Source organism: Tympanuchus pallidicinctus, unplaced genomic scaffold (genome assembly GCF_026119805.1).
Source record: "Tympanuchus pallidicinctus isolate F22 unplaced genomic scaffold, pur_lepc_1.0 scaffold5, whole genome shotgun sequence".
In the NCBI taxonomy this organism is placed as follows: Eukaryota; Metazoa; Chordata; class Aves; order Galliformes; family Phasianidae; genus Tympanuchus; species Tympanuchus pallidicinctus.
In genome coordinates, this window is record NW_026294769.1 from 25,078,996 (window position 1) to 25,094,746 (window position 15,751).

General features: G+C 37.3%; 1 protein-coding gene across 1 annotated transcript in view; it reads right to left on the reverse strand.

The window, feature by feature from the left end:
- Window positions 1–3,366: 3,366 nt before the first annotated feature.
- The window catches only part of CEP192 (centrosomal protein 192), a 70,303-nt gene continuing 57,918 nt past the window's right edge, over window positions 3,367–15,751 (reverse strand). The window contains exons 46-53 of the mRNA XM_052704297.1: window positions 15,485–15,683; window positions 14,109–14,188; window positions 13,140–13,235; window positions 12,342–12,461; window positions 8,538–8,659; window positions 7,551–7,674; window positions 7,010–7,068; window positions 3,367–3,851 (exon numbers count right to left, since the gene is read on the reverse strand). Coding sequence (XP_052560257.1) covers window positions 3,713–3,851; window positions 7,010–7,068; window positions 7,551–7,674; window positions 8,538–8,659; window positions 12,342–12,461; window positions 13,140–13,235; window positions 14,109–14,188; window positions 15,485–15,683 — 939 coding nt within the window. The 3' untranslated portion in view covers window positions 3,367–3,712. The remainder of the gene's footprint in view (window positions 3,852–7,009; window positions 7,069–7,550; window positions 7,675–8,537; window positions 8,660–12,341; window positions 12,462–13,139; window positions 13,236–14,108; window positions 14,189–15,484; window positions 15,684–15,751) is intronic.

The window sequence follows — 15,751 nt, forward strand, 5'->3', positions numbered from 1 at the left end:
GCGCTAAGGAGCACCATGTTGGTTCTGCCTTTCTTCTTGAAATATACATCTGAAAGTTGGTCAATTGCCTCCTCCAGGCCAAATGACTAATAGCTTTCACTTGTTTGACTACTTCAGTGCAGCCAGTTTGTGTTGCTGTACCGGTATTTAGAGAGGCTAAGCTGACAGAGGTTGGACAATAGTCACTTGACAATGGGACATGCGTCAAAACAAGTCAAACACAGCTCAGTATTAGGTAAGTCCTGAGTTCTTGTGCAGCCAGACTAATACTGTCTTGTATGAATAATGACAAAAACCTTATTTTTCCTACAGGAATTGCTCACTAAGCAAAATGGTTACAGAAAAGAGTGACTTCAAAGGCTATCTTTGGGTCAGTAGACCTTGTTAGAACTCTAGAAGCATCTGAAATCGGCACTAGCGTTGGTATCAATTTTTTTGTGAGAAACAACACAAAGTCATTTATGGACTTTACTAAATTGAGTGCACCTTCAGTAAGTTTGCAGACAACATCAAACAGGGAGGGAGTGTTGATCTGCCAGCGGGAAGAAAGGCACTACAGAGGGACCCAGATAGACTAGATCGATGGCCAAGGTAAACTGTATGAGTTTCAATAGGGCCAAGTGTCAGTCCTTCATTTTGGTCACAACCACCTCAGGCAAACCTAAAGGCTTGGGGAGAAGTGGTTGGAAAACAGCCTGATGGAAAGGGACCTTGATGTATTGATGGATAGTCAGCTGAATACAAGCCAGCAGTGTGCCCGGGTGGCCAAGAAGGCTGATGGCAGCCTGGCTTGTATCAGGAATGGTGAGCAGGACTAGGGAAGTCATCCTGCCCCTGTACTCAGCACTGGTGAGGCCTCACCTCGAGAACTGCGTTCAGTTTTGGGCACCTCAGTACAGAAAGGACATTGAGGTGCTGGAGAAGGTCCAAAGAAGGGCAACAAGGCTGGTGAAGGGCTTGGAGAATGTGCCCTATGAGGAGAGACTGAAGGATCTGGGGCTGTTTAGTCTGGGGAGAAGGAGGCCAAGCAGAGACCTTATTGCTCTCTTCAAATATCTGAAAGGTGCTTAAAGCAAGAGCGGGGCTGGTCTCTTCTCACTGGTGACAGGACGAGGGGAAATGGCCTCATGTTGCACCAGGGTAAGTTTAGGTTGGATATCAGGAACAACTTCATCACAGAAAGGGCTGTTAAGCACTGGAATAGGCTCCCCCAGGAGGTGGTTGAGTCACCATCCCTGGATGTGTTTAAAATCCTTTTGCTTGTGGTACTCAGGGACATGATTTAGCGGAGGGTTGTTAGTTAGGGTAGTATGGTTAGGCCATGATTAGACTCGATGACCTTTAAGGTCTTTTCCAACATGAGCAATTCTATGGTTCTATGGTTCTAAATTAATCTGAGAAGGCAGCCAGTTGAGTAAATTCTGTCTCTTTATCAAACCTAATTGTTCAGTGGAACATGAAAAAAAATTAGTTACGTGCTTTAAAGTACCAATTCTACACTGTAATCCTGGTCAAAAATAATGAAAAACTCTCATCAGTGACAAAGTGCTAAATTAAGTGATTTGAAAATTCAATGTCTTCCCCAAGAAAAGATTTTAACCACTCCTCAGGGTACAGCCTCAGATGATTCTGAAGGCTGCCCATTTCCACAGGTTGGAGCCATAAAGTAAGGATAATGCTAAAACAGAGGGCAGCTGGAAGATATTCAGCTGTGAAATGCAAAGGTTATGAAGATATACATGCACTGAGATCAGTGTATGTCTTCTTTTCATCTCTGAAAGGAGGAGACTTCTGATTACGACCCTAAAACCAAACCAATCCATGTTTTTGAACACCAAAGTCTCTCACAAATAAAGAAGCCAGGAAAGAGGAAAGACAACAGACAGCAGTAGATCCATCCCCATTCCAATTCAGTATTCTGAGTACACAACAGATAGGGAAATGTGTTAGCAGGGAGAAGTTGGTCACAGTACCTAGTATCTAGATAGGTGCTTATATGCATTTATAGGACAAGGGAGAATGGCTTTTAACTTAAAAAAGGTAGACATAGGTTAGATGTTAGGAAGATATTTTTTTTTTTTTTTACTCAGAGGGCAATGAGGTGCTGGAACAGTTTGCCCAGAGAGGCTGTGGATGCCCCATCCCTGGAGCCATTCAAGGCCAGGTTGGATGGGGCCCAGGGCAGTTTGATCTAGGAGCTGACAACACTGCCCATAGCAGGGGGAGTGAAACTAGATGATGTTCAAGGTCCCCCTCCAACCTAAGCCATTCCATGATCCCGCTGATGGAAGAATACACAGGGAGCAAGACTTCTGATGTCTAGCTTAAATTGCGTCTAGCAAATCTTCCCCTTCTGGTGTTCAGTCTGCTGAGAAACTAGGTTTTAACAAAGAAAAAGCACCTACAGTATACTTCAGTATACTTTATAATTACTGTGGTGAAACATCAGACAATTCAAAGTTCTTCCACCCAGTTATCTTCAAATTTGACTTATTTGAAAGTTAAATTACTTTCAATATGAAACTGTATTTTCACTCCTACTTTTACCACCCTGAAGAAAGGAATAACGTATGTAACCAATGAGAACAAGGCTATCAAAGTTACATTTCTAGCTTATGGCAACTTCAGATATAACACATGATACAGAAGTGAAAGAGCCAACAGCCAAAGGGTGCAGAGAGCATGGAAGCAATGGGTAACTTGACTGCAGAACTGCTGTTCACTGAATCCTACAATGTAAGAACTGGAGAGCACTCAACAAAATTTTAAAGAAATCCACTTAGCACATAGGGGAAAAACTTCTCTTGAAAGAGCAGACAGTGAACATCTGGTGCTTGTTGCCACACAAAGTTGTGAACACAGGGTATCAAAAGGCTCAAAGAGGCATACAGATAAATTCATAAACAGGTCCATAAATGGAAAAAAGGGATAGGTAGGAATCTCTGCCTCCTGTCCCCATTGTAATAACTCCGGAGATCTGGGAAAGTGCAAGGAAAAAAAGAAACCAAAGGCAGCAGATCAGGCTTTTGCGATCTCCAAGAACAACCATCTTTTCGCCATTGTTAAAGACAGAATACCAGCCTAGAAGAATCATTTTTGAGTGCTGAAAGCAATATTGCTCATGTTGAATTGACAGTGTTTTCACATTGCTAGGAAAAAAAAGTAATGCTTAAGCCTACCACTGAATTGACTGTACAAGCTTTACCAGATGAAGACACAATATGTAGCAAGTCAGCTTCTGTACTGCAATCCCATCCCCCCAAAACCCCTAAACCCAAAATAACTAAGCATTGCTTAGGAGTAGGAAGCTTAATCCTTCATGTACAGCAAGTAACCGTCTAACCATCAAAGACAGAAATGAGAATCAACAGTTAATGCATACTTTATTTCTGTATTTACAATGTTGAAAATAAAATACATTATATCTGGTTCTTCCTAATAAATGCAAAAATAGAAACCTCCCTTTTCAACAAAAGTGCAGAAACATAAGTTAGAACGTGATAACTTTAAAAACACAGAATATTACTTCTCAGTGTTTTTACTATGAAAAAGCACTTGAAAAACAAGCGCCATAATTCATCTTAAAGATGACTTTCCATCAGAGCAGCATTACAGGGCAAAACAAGTAAAAGGTTAGTAAGGAAATGTAGTAGCAAATCCTTGAATAGTTTAAATGGCTTAAACCGTCCCAAACAATTGTAAGTTGTTCAGACTATTCTTTTGCAATAGCTTTACCACAGAGCCGAATGTTAATACAGCCATATTTGGTCGTGTGCACGGCCAAGAGACCTTCAAATATGCCTTCTGCTTGTGGCTTGAACTGGACTGGCACGTTGATGTAATGATGAGATCTGCAAGGAGACAATTGTGCATATTCATGATCAACAACCAAGCAAACTGTACCAGATATTGAAGTTCTAGTCCTTATTATCACCCAAACTATACGTTTGATGTGTACTAGATCATCAAGTTTATTTTTACAGCTTTGATTATTACTCTTCTGAAGGAAGATTTTAAAGGTGATTCTTTTCTATAGGCTATGCAAAGTATTGAAATATTTTATTGCTGCTAGTTTATCTGGATAGGTTTGTTCTGCCTCTTCACAATAATACTGACAGCGCATCTATTACGTTTACAGCAAACTTACTACATGTCTTCACAGGTCCGTTGATGAGCATACCAAAATGTACAATTCTCAATCAATTTAAAGCTGGTAAAATATTTTCAATTATTTTTAATTGCCTCTACGTGAATAAATATTTCACTGAATCACCACAAGCCAATACATCAATCCTCAACCAGTATTTTCAAACTGTTGCATTACATCTTTTTTGGTTACTTACTTCTATTCAGATTGCATAAAAACATGCCAAATAGCAAAACTCAGCTGTAGATAGGCTATAAAGGGTGGCTGTCTTAATTGTCAAAAGTCTAGAGTGAACACGTTAAAGTAAAAAAATATAAGCTATACAAGCAAAAAGGCTGGAAATGCTGAGCAGAAGTCTATTAGCCATGGCACCTGATGGAAATATTCAGTACTAACAAAGAAGTAGAAGTAACGGGCACACATTAGAATAATGAAAAACAAATAGCAAAACTCGCTAAGAAAAAAGGACTTGTTTGTTCCTTAAATTTTATGATAACTCTAGTTCTCTGCCTTTGGCAGCATTTAGTGCTATCCAGCATCTCTTAGAATGTGTTCATTTCCTCTACTTTTCATTATTTTGTTGCTACTATATATTAGATACTAGATAGAGAAGAATCAGTATGACCATTTCATTTGTAACAGATGCATTGTATTAGAAAACAAAAAAGGTAGTAAGAATTGAAACTGAAGCTCAAGACTCAGTCTGCTGAAGACTTCACAAAAGTAAGAATAAATTTAAGAGAAAGTCAGAAGGTGTGCACAAATCTGTATCTTCAGAGCGATATACGGATGGGATGCTTCCTTACATATCCTACCACATAGTCAAAAAGAATACAACCAAACTCAAGCTCACACTATCAAAGCAACAGTAAGTCATGTATCACTCTTCAAGAGAAGTCCACATCCAACTTTCAAAGACTGATTTCCAAAACAGTTACTATATGACCTCAGTAATGGCATATGGCAACTATATTCAGTTTAATCTGACCACAGAATTCAAGTGTCCATTCAGTTGGTGCTATACACTGTCTTTTAGAAAAGCAGAATTAATCAGGTACTGCTCAGTTTGCTTTGCAGCAGTCAGTATATTTCTGATGACCAGGATAATGAAATAAGGTCATTTGGCCCTCAAAATGGAAAGCATGCAACAAATCATCTTTATTGCCTAACATTTTTGGTTCAAAACATAAATTGATGATACTTTTTATTTTTACACTCTTATTAACAGATTACAATTCCAAGTTCCTAAGCAGTTCTCTTATCTAATTGCTTTTGAGTATTACTTTATCAAATGCCCAGTCAGTTTGGGTTAGATGGCTTTGAGATCCTCTTTCATGCTGATCTGAAATAAAAGCCACGTACAGAATCTTCTTTTAATGGTGGTTTGGTTTTGGTGTTGGCTTTTTTTGTTGTGTTTGTTTGTTTGTTTTTGTTGTTTTTTTTTAAAGCACTTGTCCAAGTTATCTTCTGTGCTTTATGCTCTTAAATGGGAGGGCTTTTTCAGAGCTCTGCTGATTTCAGATGAATTAATTTTTAAAAGCCAGAAAATGTCAACATTTATAACTGAAGAAAAATAGCCAAAGCTACCAGAAAAAAGTTTCTGGAATGTGATTAGAAGTAGAGTACATCCAGTTGAAAACCTTTTGCGATAATATTGAATATTTGACTTGTTAACTCTACTTTGGATAAAAGCACAAGGATTTTATCAACTCCCATAAAAAATATACCAAGTAGATGTGACTGCAATCCTAAAGAGTATTTTTGAAACATGTATTTTCCAATTGAGTTACTCACCTTTTTTTCATGGACTGTCAATACATGACTGTCCTTTGCCTAAGGCTGTACAGCCTCAGATGGATCTAGCAAGTTGTTTTTATTTGGGTAGATTTGTATCTTGTTCTCTACTTCAGTAATAAACTCTTTAGTGGCAACTCTAATTAAAAAAATGCAAGTGAAGTAGAGACACTAAAAAATGTCTCAGAGGAGTTACAACACTTCTTAATAGAAACTGGCTTCAAAATACCTTGAATACTGTGGTTAGTAACAAAAGATACAAAGATGGGGTTGTGACGCATCACTGGAAGAGAAGAAACAGAGTATCCAGTCCTATTTCTGACCTTACACACAACTTCTATTCTGCAGATACTTCGTTTCCTCATCTTTAAAATAGAGAAATATCTAAATGCTGAAAATGTATGCTGTATGACTTCTAATGAAATGGTTGCAATTTTATCTTTCTGACACTCCCACTGTTACAGATGAGCACGTTTGATGCTGTATCTCTTTATGAGATGACTAACAGGACTGTCAAATACCTGCGCTAATCAACTCTCAGGATGGCTGGGTTTATTTTGTAGGGCTTTTATCACCAACTTGAAAATCCCTTTCATGCAAGTAATATGCTGAACTACTTGGTAAGACCGAGCAATTCCACTGGCTGCTCAAACCTACATTTGCAGAGAATCTTTCATGCAGCTCTGCAGGTTTGTCAAATTAGAAGCATGATGAAGGCAATTTGGTCTGTTGTGTACAAAGTATAAATGGAAGGAATGACTTGATTGTGCACAGCAGGCCAAATGGCTAAATGAAGCATTAGGTTTAGCACGAAAAGCAGCAGCACTGTTTGCAGTGAAGAAATTGGCAGATGCAGAAGTAACTGCGTGGGATCATTCTGTTCCTAACCAAGATTACATAGCACAGTATTAGCAAAAAAAAAAAAACCTCACATATTTAACTAGACAGCTAGAATGCTAGGTCTTTATACCTACATTTTAGCACTGTACATTGAGAAGATATTTATCTTACTGAATTTAATTTTTTTCATTGTTGTTAGGCAAGAATGTTAGCACAAGAGTTACTTACCTTAGAGAGTATTTTGAGTGTTTGATGTAGAAAGGCTCATTGGGACTCAAAAATTTCAGCTGCAATTTAATACAAAATGTTTAAAGACCCACTGTATCTAAAGCCTCTTATATTCACTCTGTAACATGGTTAAGCTAAACAAGGTAATTTAAAAATACAGCATTAGATAGACCCAGTGTTTAAAAATGAAACATGCCCAGATTGGTGCATCTGAGAAGAACTGAAATCTCAGGATATTTTAATGAAGTTAAAAAAATAAAGATAACAAGAAATCTATCATCTTTTTAAAACTACTGCATAGCTTACAAATACCCTCACTGACTCACTTGACCCTCAGTCAAGAAAAGAGAAAAATTACAGAGGAGAGCAAATTTTTTCAAGTACAATACTGTCTTTTGAAACTAGCAACACAAGACTTCAACTATTGCCATCTTATGCCCAGAGTAAAAAATAAAGAATAAAAATAAGCCTACGTAGAACATTGAACAGCTAGGAGGATTTACAAAAATATGCATTTGGAAGAAACCCCCACCAGACTTACCAAATGCGTTCTAAATGAATTATTTCGCAAGTTGACTTTTAACGTGCGTGATTCCCCAATTCTAGTTGGAAGAAAAGTGTACAGGTCTTCTGGTGCATACACCCCACGAGTTACCTCAGTCAGTCTGATATGGAAAAGGGAGTTAAGAAGGTAAGATTTTACTTGTATGGTCTGGATGTATTGATTACATACTTCAAGACGTTCGTATTTTCTTAAGAGAGTAAACGAGGAAAAATTGAAAGATCTTGAAGGCATCGACACTCTCACTTATGTGTCACAGGTTATACATTTTAGCCACCGAGAGTCTAAGGAAAGCATCACTGCAACATAAATACATGAGCTTACTTACACGTGCTTTTACAATCTGAATTTTCCCTCCATATGCTTTACTAGACAGCTAGTCTCTTTTCAGGGATTCCACATTTAACCAAAACATTTTACTCTCCTGCCATACTCATATCATCCCATAGTATAAGAATTGTAGATCAATTTTAGAGAAAAATAGCAATGTTAAGACATGCAGTACACCATATTCTTACAATGAACTTGAACATTTTGTAAAACCACCAAAATGGGTCAGTAAACAATTCTGCTGCTGATACTAGTTTTCACAACAGCAAATTATGATTAGGCAACTTAGAAACTTAAATGAGAAGAATGCGAAACTGAACAACGCAGTGCAACACAAGGCTTGGTCAAGTATGTTTCTGCAGCTATTTGCTCATATAGGATAACTAAGATTGGAAGAGAGTCAGGATGTCTCACGTTCAACTCCCCTTGTACCAAGAATATCAGTTATGGGCTCAGAGAAGGTATTTCACAGGGCTTTGTCCTGTTAGGTCCCAGAAATCTCCAAGGGCAGACAGCAGAGCCTCTCTGGGCAGCCTGTTCTACCACACAGCTATTGTAACAGCAAAAAGGTTTGGTTGTGTTTTTGGAACTTCCAACCATTAGCAGCATCTCATTTCAGTTCTTGCCCATACATACCCTGCTTTAGTTGTACAAGCCTCAGAGCAAACCTTCCTTCTAGGTGTAACTGGGCTTCCAGCTTCTATGAGGGTTTCCGCGGAAGCCCTTCCAACTGCAGCTGTATTTTCTGCTTTGGTACCCTATTGACAAAGATAAGGAAGCCTTTAGATTTTGCATTGAAAAGGTCCCAAATACTGAAGTCATTTTCCTTAGACAAGGGAAGGGAGTAAGACTTTTTCTTTTTTTTTTTTTTTTTGAAGTATAGTATTTCAGAACAGTAACAGATGAGCAGCAGCTTGGGAGGACCAAGCTTTTGTGTTTTATGTACCATGTTTTGTCTTTACTTGCTAAAAGGCAGTTCACAGAACACTAGTAGTGCAGTACAGGCGGAATCTCATAAAGGCTGCAAGAAATTTCTCTGCAGACATTCTTGAGGCCCATGTGCCTCAAGAACAGCAAAGTCAGCAAAACAACTGGTCACAGAGGAAGACATCAGTTATCACTGTAGTTTAAATTCCCACCAAAGCACAAAGCCTCATAATACTTCTGCATTATGAAGGATACATCAGTCCCAAAGGGGCATCACTCCGGAGAAAAAGAATCTGATAATGCACTAAATAGTAACTGTCACACTTAGAAATTAGGACAAAAATATTTACCTCTGTCACAACCTCTATTCAATGTACTATCTAACACAAGAAAACCAGACCACCCAAAGGGAATATTTTGCCAAACGGCTAATTCAAAATTCTCCACTGTCTGATGAATCTAGCCAGCTACTGTCTGGGATCCCCTTGTGTTACAACATCTTGACAAACAAAGAACTAAAGAACCTCCCCACATGTATGGTCATACAACATAGTCTTTTTTTTCCCAAATAGCACTGATGTTTTAGACAAGCAGTTGATTTCCTTATGCAGGGAAGATTTAAAAAATAATTTTCTCTTCAATAGAGCTGCTATGACAAACTTGTCTTTCAGACATTGATTTCTCTACTTGAAAGAGCTGCGAGTCAGTCTGCCAGAAATAGCAACAGCCAACAAAAAACCTTGATTTTAAGAATATTCTTCAGCTGCAAATAATCCATGAACCACAGCAGAACCCGGTACCTAAAGATAAAAAAAGCCTGCATATATGTTGTTTCAAGAGCTTTTAGTTTTCCATGTAGGAAAAAATGATGGGTGTCATGCTTCAGTATTATCATTCAAATTCTACTGGATCAACAGGGCAAGTTCACTGCATAAGAATAATACCCATAATGGAAAATAATCACAAGTTCTGTCTTCCCTGATCTTTATAAAAGTATCTTCAAGTATTGCTTTATTTGACACCTTACTAATTTCTCCTGTTTCAAATGAAAGTAGTATGTTAAACATTCACCATATGGTTCTCTTGATCCCGAAGTAACATCAAAAGCATATGCTTTTTTTTTTTATGCACACTTAGTGTGAAATTAGAATTAATTTTGCTCACTGAGCTTAAAAAAAAAATAAAAAAAAAAAAAGGGGGGGGTTTCCCCTATTACTCCTGGAATATCCAAATAAGATGAAGGTTCCATATTGCTAATAACAATAAAAATCAAATCAGAACTTTTAGTAAAATGTTCTGTATTAACCATTCAAAAATCGAGCTCAATTTGCTCACTTTGCCTCTTGCAAAATAATACACTAAAAAGTTACTTAACACAACAGCTAAAGTACACAGATCACATTAAAAAAAAAATCATGTCTATCATTTGTAGTATTGTCAACCAACACTGGAATTCTTTATGCAGTCCTCAACTTTCTACACACTGAAGAAGCCACCATAACCTAGGTCCTGCCTCAGCCCTCTGACAGGTTCTTGCTGACTGACTGCTTCAATAAGAAGAAATCAATACCTAAACGCTATTCCAAAGTATTTGTGCACAATGGTGGCATTTCTTTTTGCCCATTGATCTTTGGCCAGTTCCTCATAGCAAATGTTCATCAGAGAGAGAAAAAACTAAGTTTGCATTGTCAGTATTGACAGGAAGAGACTGCAAGGGGCATTTGAGTCCTTCCTCTCTCTGTCCCTAGGATCAGATGTGGAAACCAGTTCTTCTGAGTTGGAGTCTATGGTTTCTAACGGTGGGAACTGCAAATGCAAACAGAGCATCACAGTTACAGCTAACTGACTTCCTAGGAAAAAAAAAGAAAATGGTAAGTACCATTGATTTTCCTAACTTCACCTTGTTCTAGTTCTTTCCTGACGTCGTTCACACCTCTTTCCAATTCTATTGAAGCGGTGCTATAAATATATACCACTCCATCATTGTGAATGACAGTCAGTCTTCCTATTTCATTTTATCAAAAAAACACAGCAGTACCCCACCTAGGGCAAGCCTACAGGATATAAGTCCTTCCCAAAGCTGTAGTAATGTAGTATACACTCTTGGTTCCTAGGACGTAATAGGCAATAACTGACTTGTCTTCTGTAAAAGCAGGCCGTATTAAAAAGCTGCAAGAGCCTAAGTAAATGTTCTGTGTTGACTCCTCTTGCAAAATGATAACTAGTTTCCTTATCTAGTTGATAAAAAAAGATTTTCTACTCTTTATCAAAAATGATCTCCAGATATTTCAAGTATTTTCTGTAATGCCTTATTCCTAGATGTATAAGGAAATGCTGGAAAGATCTAATAGTCAACAGCTTTAAGTAGAATCAAGAGGAAAGAGAAACAAATCTGACATGCTAGTTCAAAAACATTGATGTCAAGTCATGCAGCTCAAAGATTTACACAATTCTGACAACTACTCATGTTCTCGGAAGAGAATTATTCAGAACTCTAGACTTCTAATAAAGAATTCATCTTTTCTCAAGCTTGAAACAGTCAACTGACAGATGTTTTCCTCGCTTTATGGGAAATCATGTTCAAAGTATTTGATGAAAGCTTAAAAAAAAAACTCCAAACAAACATTGTACAAGTCTCATTCTTCCAGACAAAATTAGAAATCATTTAACATTTATATTATTAACAAGCCCTATTCTCAACGTAATTAACTACTGGGAAGAAAAAAGATCCTACAAAGTAAAAGGTATCTTGCCAAGAAGGGTAAAGTAAGGCTCCTGTATGTAGCAATCACAGAATATCAAAGTTCTTCACATTCAGCTCATCTACATAAGAATTAGAATTTACTTATCTTAAATATTTAAAAATAGATTTTGTGTCCTATGCAGACTCACTTTAGATGGACGGATGGTGAGGTAGTGACTAGAAGTGAGCTAAGAAGTGATTTTCTGTGCTCTCTCAACTCCCAAACCCATTTCTCGAGGCCTCGCCATAAAATTAGAGCTCAGGAGCATGAAAAGAGCAAAGAAGAGCTGCGATTTAATTGTTTCTATGTATAAATCTAAATAATTACCCACATCTACGCTGAACTGTGATAAAATGCTCAAATTGATTTCATCAGAAATATACCCATATCTCCAAAGCAGGTGGTAAGCAAACTAAAAACTGAGCTACATACTGGATCAAAGGTCAATAGCTTTACTGCTTATTTACAGAAATAAACGCAATGCATTTAGCATGTGATATAAACAAATCTGCCCCTACAGAAATTATTCCCACAGGAGTTTCTCTACAGTCTCTGAGCAGAAAGCAGAATTTTACATGTTAAATGACAAAAGATAATGCATTATCACATAAGCAAGACTAAAAACTCATTTTTGTAATATAAGAAAAACAGTACAGTTCAGGCTGTATCTTCTTTCATAGTATCATTGAGGCATATCAGCAATAATACAGTATAGTGACATTGATGTTATGAAATAACAGGATAGAGTTTATAGCATTTATATACTCACTGTTCCAGAAAGCTGAAACCTTAATTTGTGTTTCCAACTAGGTTTTTCAACAGGGTGACACTCAAGGTCCCAGAACTGAGAATAATCTCCACTTTCTCTAGGTAAAAACATTAGAGAAACCTACAAAAAAAACAAGAAAAATTTGCAAAAGTTCAAAATAATTTATAAAACTCCATAACTTGTACAAAGTTTCATTAAAGCCAGCACAATTATTTATACACTACAGAAATCGATGCATGCATTCCACACACACAATCTTGCAGAAAACATTATCATTCATCCTCCTTTGCCTGCAAATGAAAAAGTTCTGGTAAAAAGAGTTGTGCCTCACAGAATCCTATTCAGTACATCCTTGGATGTTGATAATTGTGGTTATGAAACCCTCTACCGGCCAGAAAGTAAAATTGTAAGTTAAATGAAATCAACTTTAGGACCAAACAATTGCTCCTCAACAACTCTGACATAAACAGCAGCTAGTTCTCACACCAGTTTTGCAAAAACACAGTACAATTTCTAATAACCTTGTGGATTTTTATAAAGCATTTTAAAACAATCTTCTGTTCTAGAACAGAGTATCTTCTAAAACCACAAAACAAAGTAAACCTATAGATTGCATGAAACATTAACATCAACTCAGCTGACATTATAACACCTGTGGTAAGTAGATACGGACCACTTAATACAAATAGATATAATGAAAACCAGCTTCAATAATTCAACTGTTATTTCAGAAAATTTATCATGCAGGGTACTGTTTTACAATTAAGATAAATTAATATGCTTGAAATGTCAGCTTACCTTCTCTTTTCCATGAGCTTCAAGTGTACCAGAAACATGGTAACATCTGAAAGCAGAGTAAGTAGCTCTATAAACAGAACCAGTTCCATCCATGGCCTGCAAACGAAGTTAGGCACCAGATTCAGGAGGGATTAGAATACATGCTGCCCTCCCTGCCCCCTGCCTCACCACGCTTACATAAGACTGAAAAATGCACCCAATAAAGCTATTTTCAAATAAGCAAATAATATTCAATCCCCAAAAGCAAACAACAAAGACTTGAAGCTACTACAGTATGTATGCAGTCATCACAACTACTGACTTCCAGTTTAGACGTGGTATACTAACTGGAACACTACATACTCTGTCTTCACAGCCATGGCCACATTTACAGGATTTCTGGGATATGAAGTTTTATTCATCATTTCATAACCCATACTAATTCTAGCACAGAATCCAATGAGCATCACAGCATTCAGCTATCAAGAAATAGGCGACTATTTACAAATACTAGTTTCAGCTACTACAGTAACTGCAAAATCAGCAGTAGTGTAGTTCAGATATCCTTTCCCTAACTTTAAATTACCTACAGAGGTATAATGCAGAGCAGAATTCTAGAAGCATGTGTCTCGTAACAGGGCAAGTTAGATTGGCATTCTGGATCAGAAACAAACACATCTTTCATGTATGTTTGACAACTAGTGCAATCCAGAATACAACACTGAATGAGCAAAAGCAAGCACCATAAGCTACTAAGTGAACCAGAAATAGGCTCACAGGGCACTGATTCCCAGCCAGAGGTATACTAGAGGAAAAAAAAGGGAAAATTTTCCTTTATATGGACAGAGTCAGAGTGATGATAAAGAAACAAACTGAGTTCAGGCTCAAAAAGGCATACTTTCTCAAGAGACTAGAAGCAGAAAGAGAGAACAAGCAAAAAACACAAAAGGGAATTTGCATAAAACACTCTCAGTGCAAGCATTCACTCACTTTAACATAGGGTGGAGTAAATGATGATAAGTTCCACCTGACATTTTCATCCCCCTTATTCTCCATTTCCAGGTAACTCTCTGCAAGAGAAATATCACATGTAAATAAATTTGTTCAAATACCTTTAGTTGAATGAATTCAAAACAGGCAGTGTGTTTAGAAAGAAAGCCCCTTTATTTCTAGATATAGTGAACATTACTAGCAATGGTTCTTATGATGTCAAGTAGATTTGAAACTTCAGGAGCAGACTCAAATAAAGCACACTATCAGAAATTCCTTGCAAGTTTTTACAAATAAATTTGGAAGTCAAGTCTTCCAGTGAAGAATCATATTGAAGATGCTTACAAGCAGTGAGACCCGAACTCGATATGCCTAAAAGAACAGATGAGAACCCTCCAAAAGGCCCTGAAGCATAAAGACAATTACGTGGTCGTATTGTCTGTAGGAGGAAGTTAGCTCCTTAAAAATTCAGTGTATGACAATTAGCAAAGAGAAATCTAAGTCAACTCCAACATTTCAATTTATTGCCTTGAGATTTTTGGAGGCTATCTTCACTTTCTAGTGTACAAAAACAGACATCCCCCCTCCAAAAAAAAAAAAAAATCCCTGAAGATACCCAACTCTTCTCCAAGATGTTATTTGGCTGCTCAGGGAGGAACACTGACAGTATTGTTAAAAAAAAAAAAAAAGCAAAGATATAATCAATAAAGTAAGCCTTGGCAGTTCTAGAGGTAGTTAAATGGAAGCATAAGGTTAGTGAATCACTACAGAAATACTAGATACCTAGAAAAAGAGTACAACACACTAACAAATCTGGTATCTAGATAACAGAATGACAGTTTCATACAGCAATCTGAAGAATTTGAAAGTATTTACTGTAATTAAAAGTACAGACAGAGGATTTTCAACAACATGCTCCTGGATCATTAAGTACAAGATAAGAACAGCCAGTCTCAGAGCTGGCATTCCTAGAGACTTAAGGCAGAATATTTCCCTTCTACCTGTAGATAGATTTGTATAAACATCTTTGGAACACATACAAGATGAGAATGGGTTTACTGCACAATAACACTGATGCAAAAGAAGTTCAACAAAACACAGTTAATAGTGTCCTTTTGACAGAGGCACGGTTCAGTGGATACATCAATAATTTAAGAAATTGGCAACTTACCTGCCCGCATACAAACCATCTGCAGGAAAATGTGTTGCTATGAAGGAGGAAAAAAAGATTTCCATCACGAGAACTAACAGTTCAATGAATCAAAACATGGTAACTGGAATCAACAATTTCAAGGCATTCAAGTTCCCAAACATTCAATACAGAAAACAAAAACACTGAAGATCTCTCAGATGTTATAGCTACTAAGTATTATTACCTGTGCATTCACCAGCTCTTGTTCTCGGAAAAATAATCGATCTGCTCTTTATTTCCATTTTTGTTAAAGGATGTGCTGAGAGAGGTTTTGCCACGTGAACAGTAGGACTTGCAGATTGTACAGTAAATAAATCACGTCTTCTAGATGGAGAGCTTGTTCCAGACACATCCTGCGCCTCACGAATCTGCACTTTAATGACCTTTTACACAATTTGGAGAGAAAGACTTAAAATAGTGAATGTTCTTACATCAACAAGTCAGATTACTC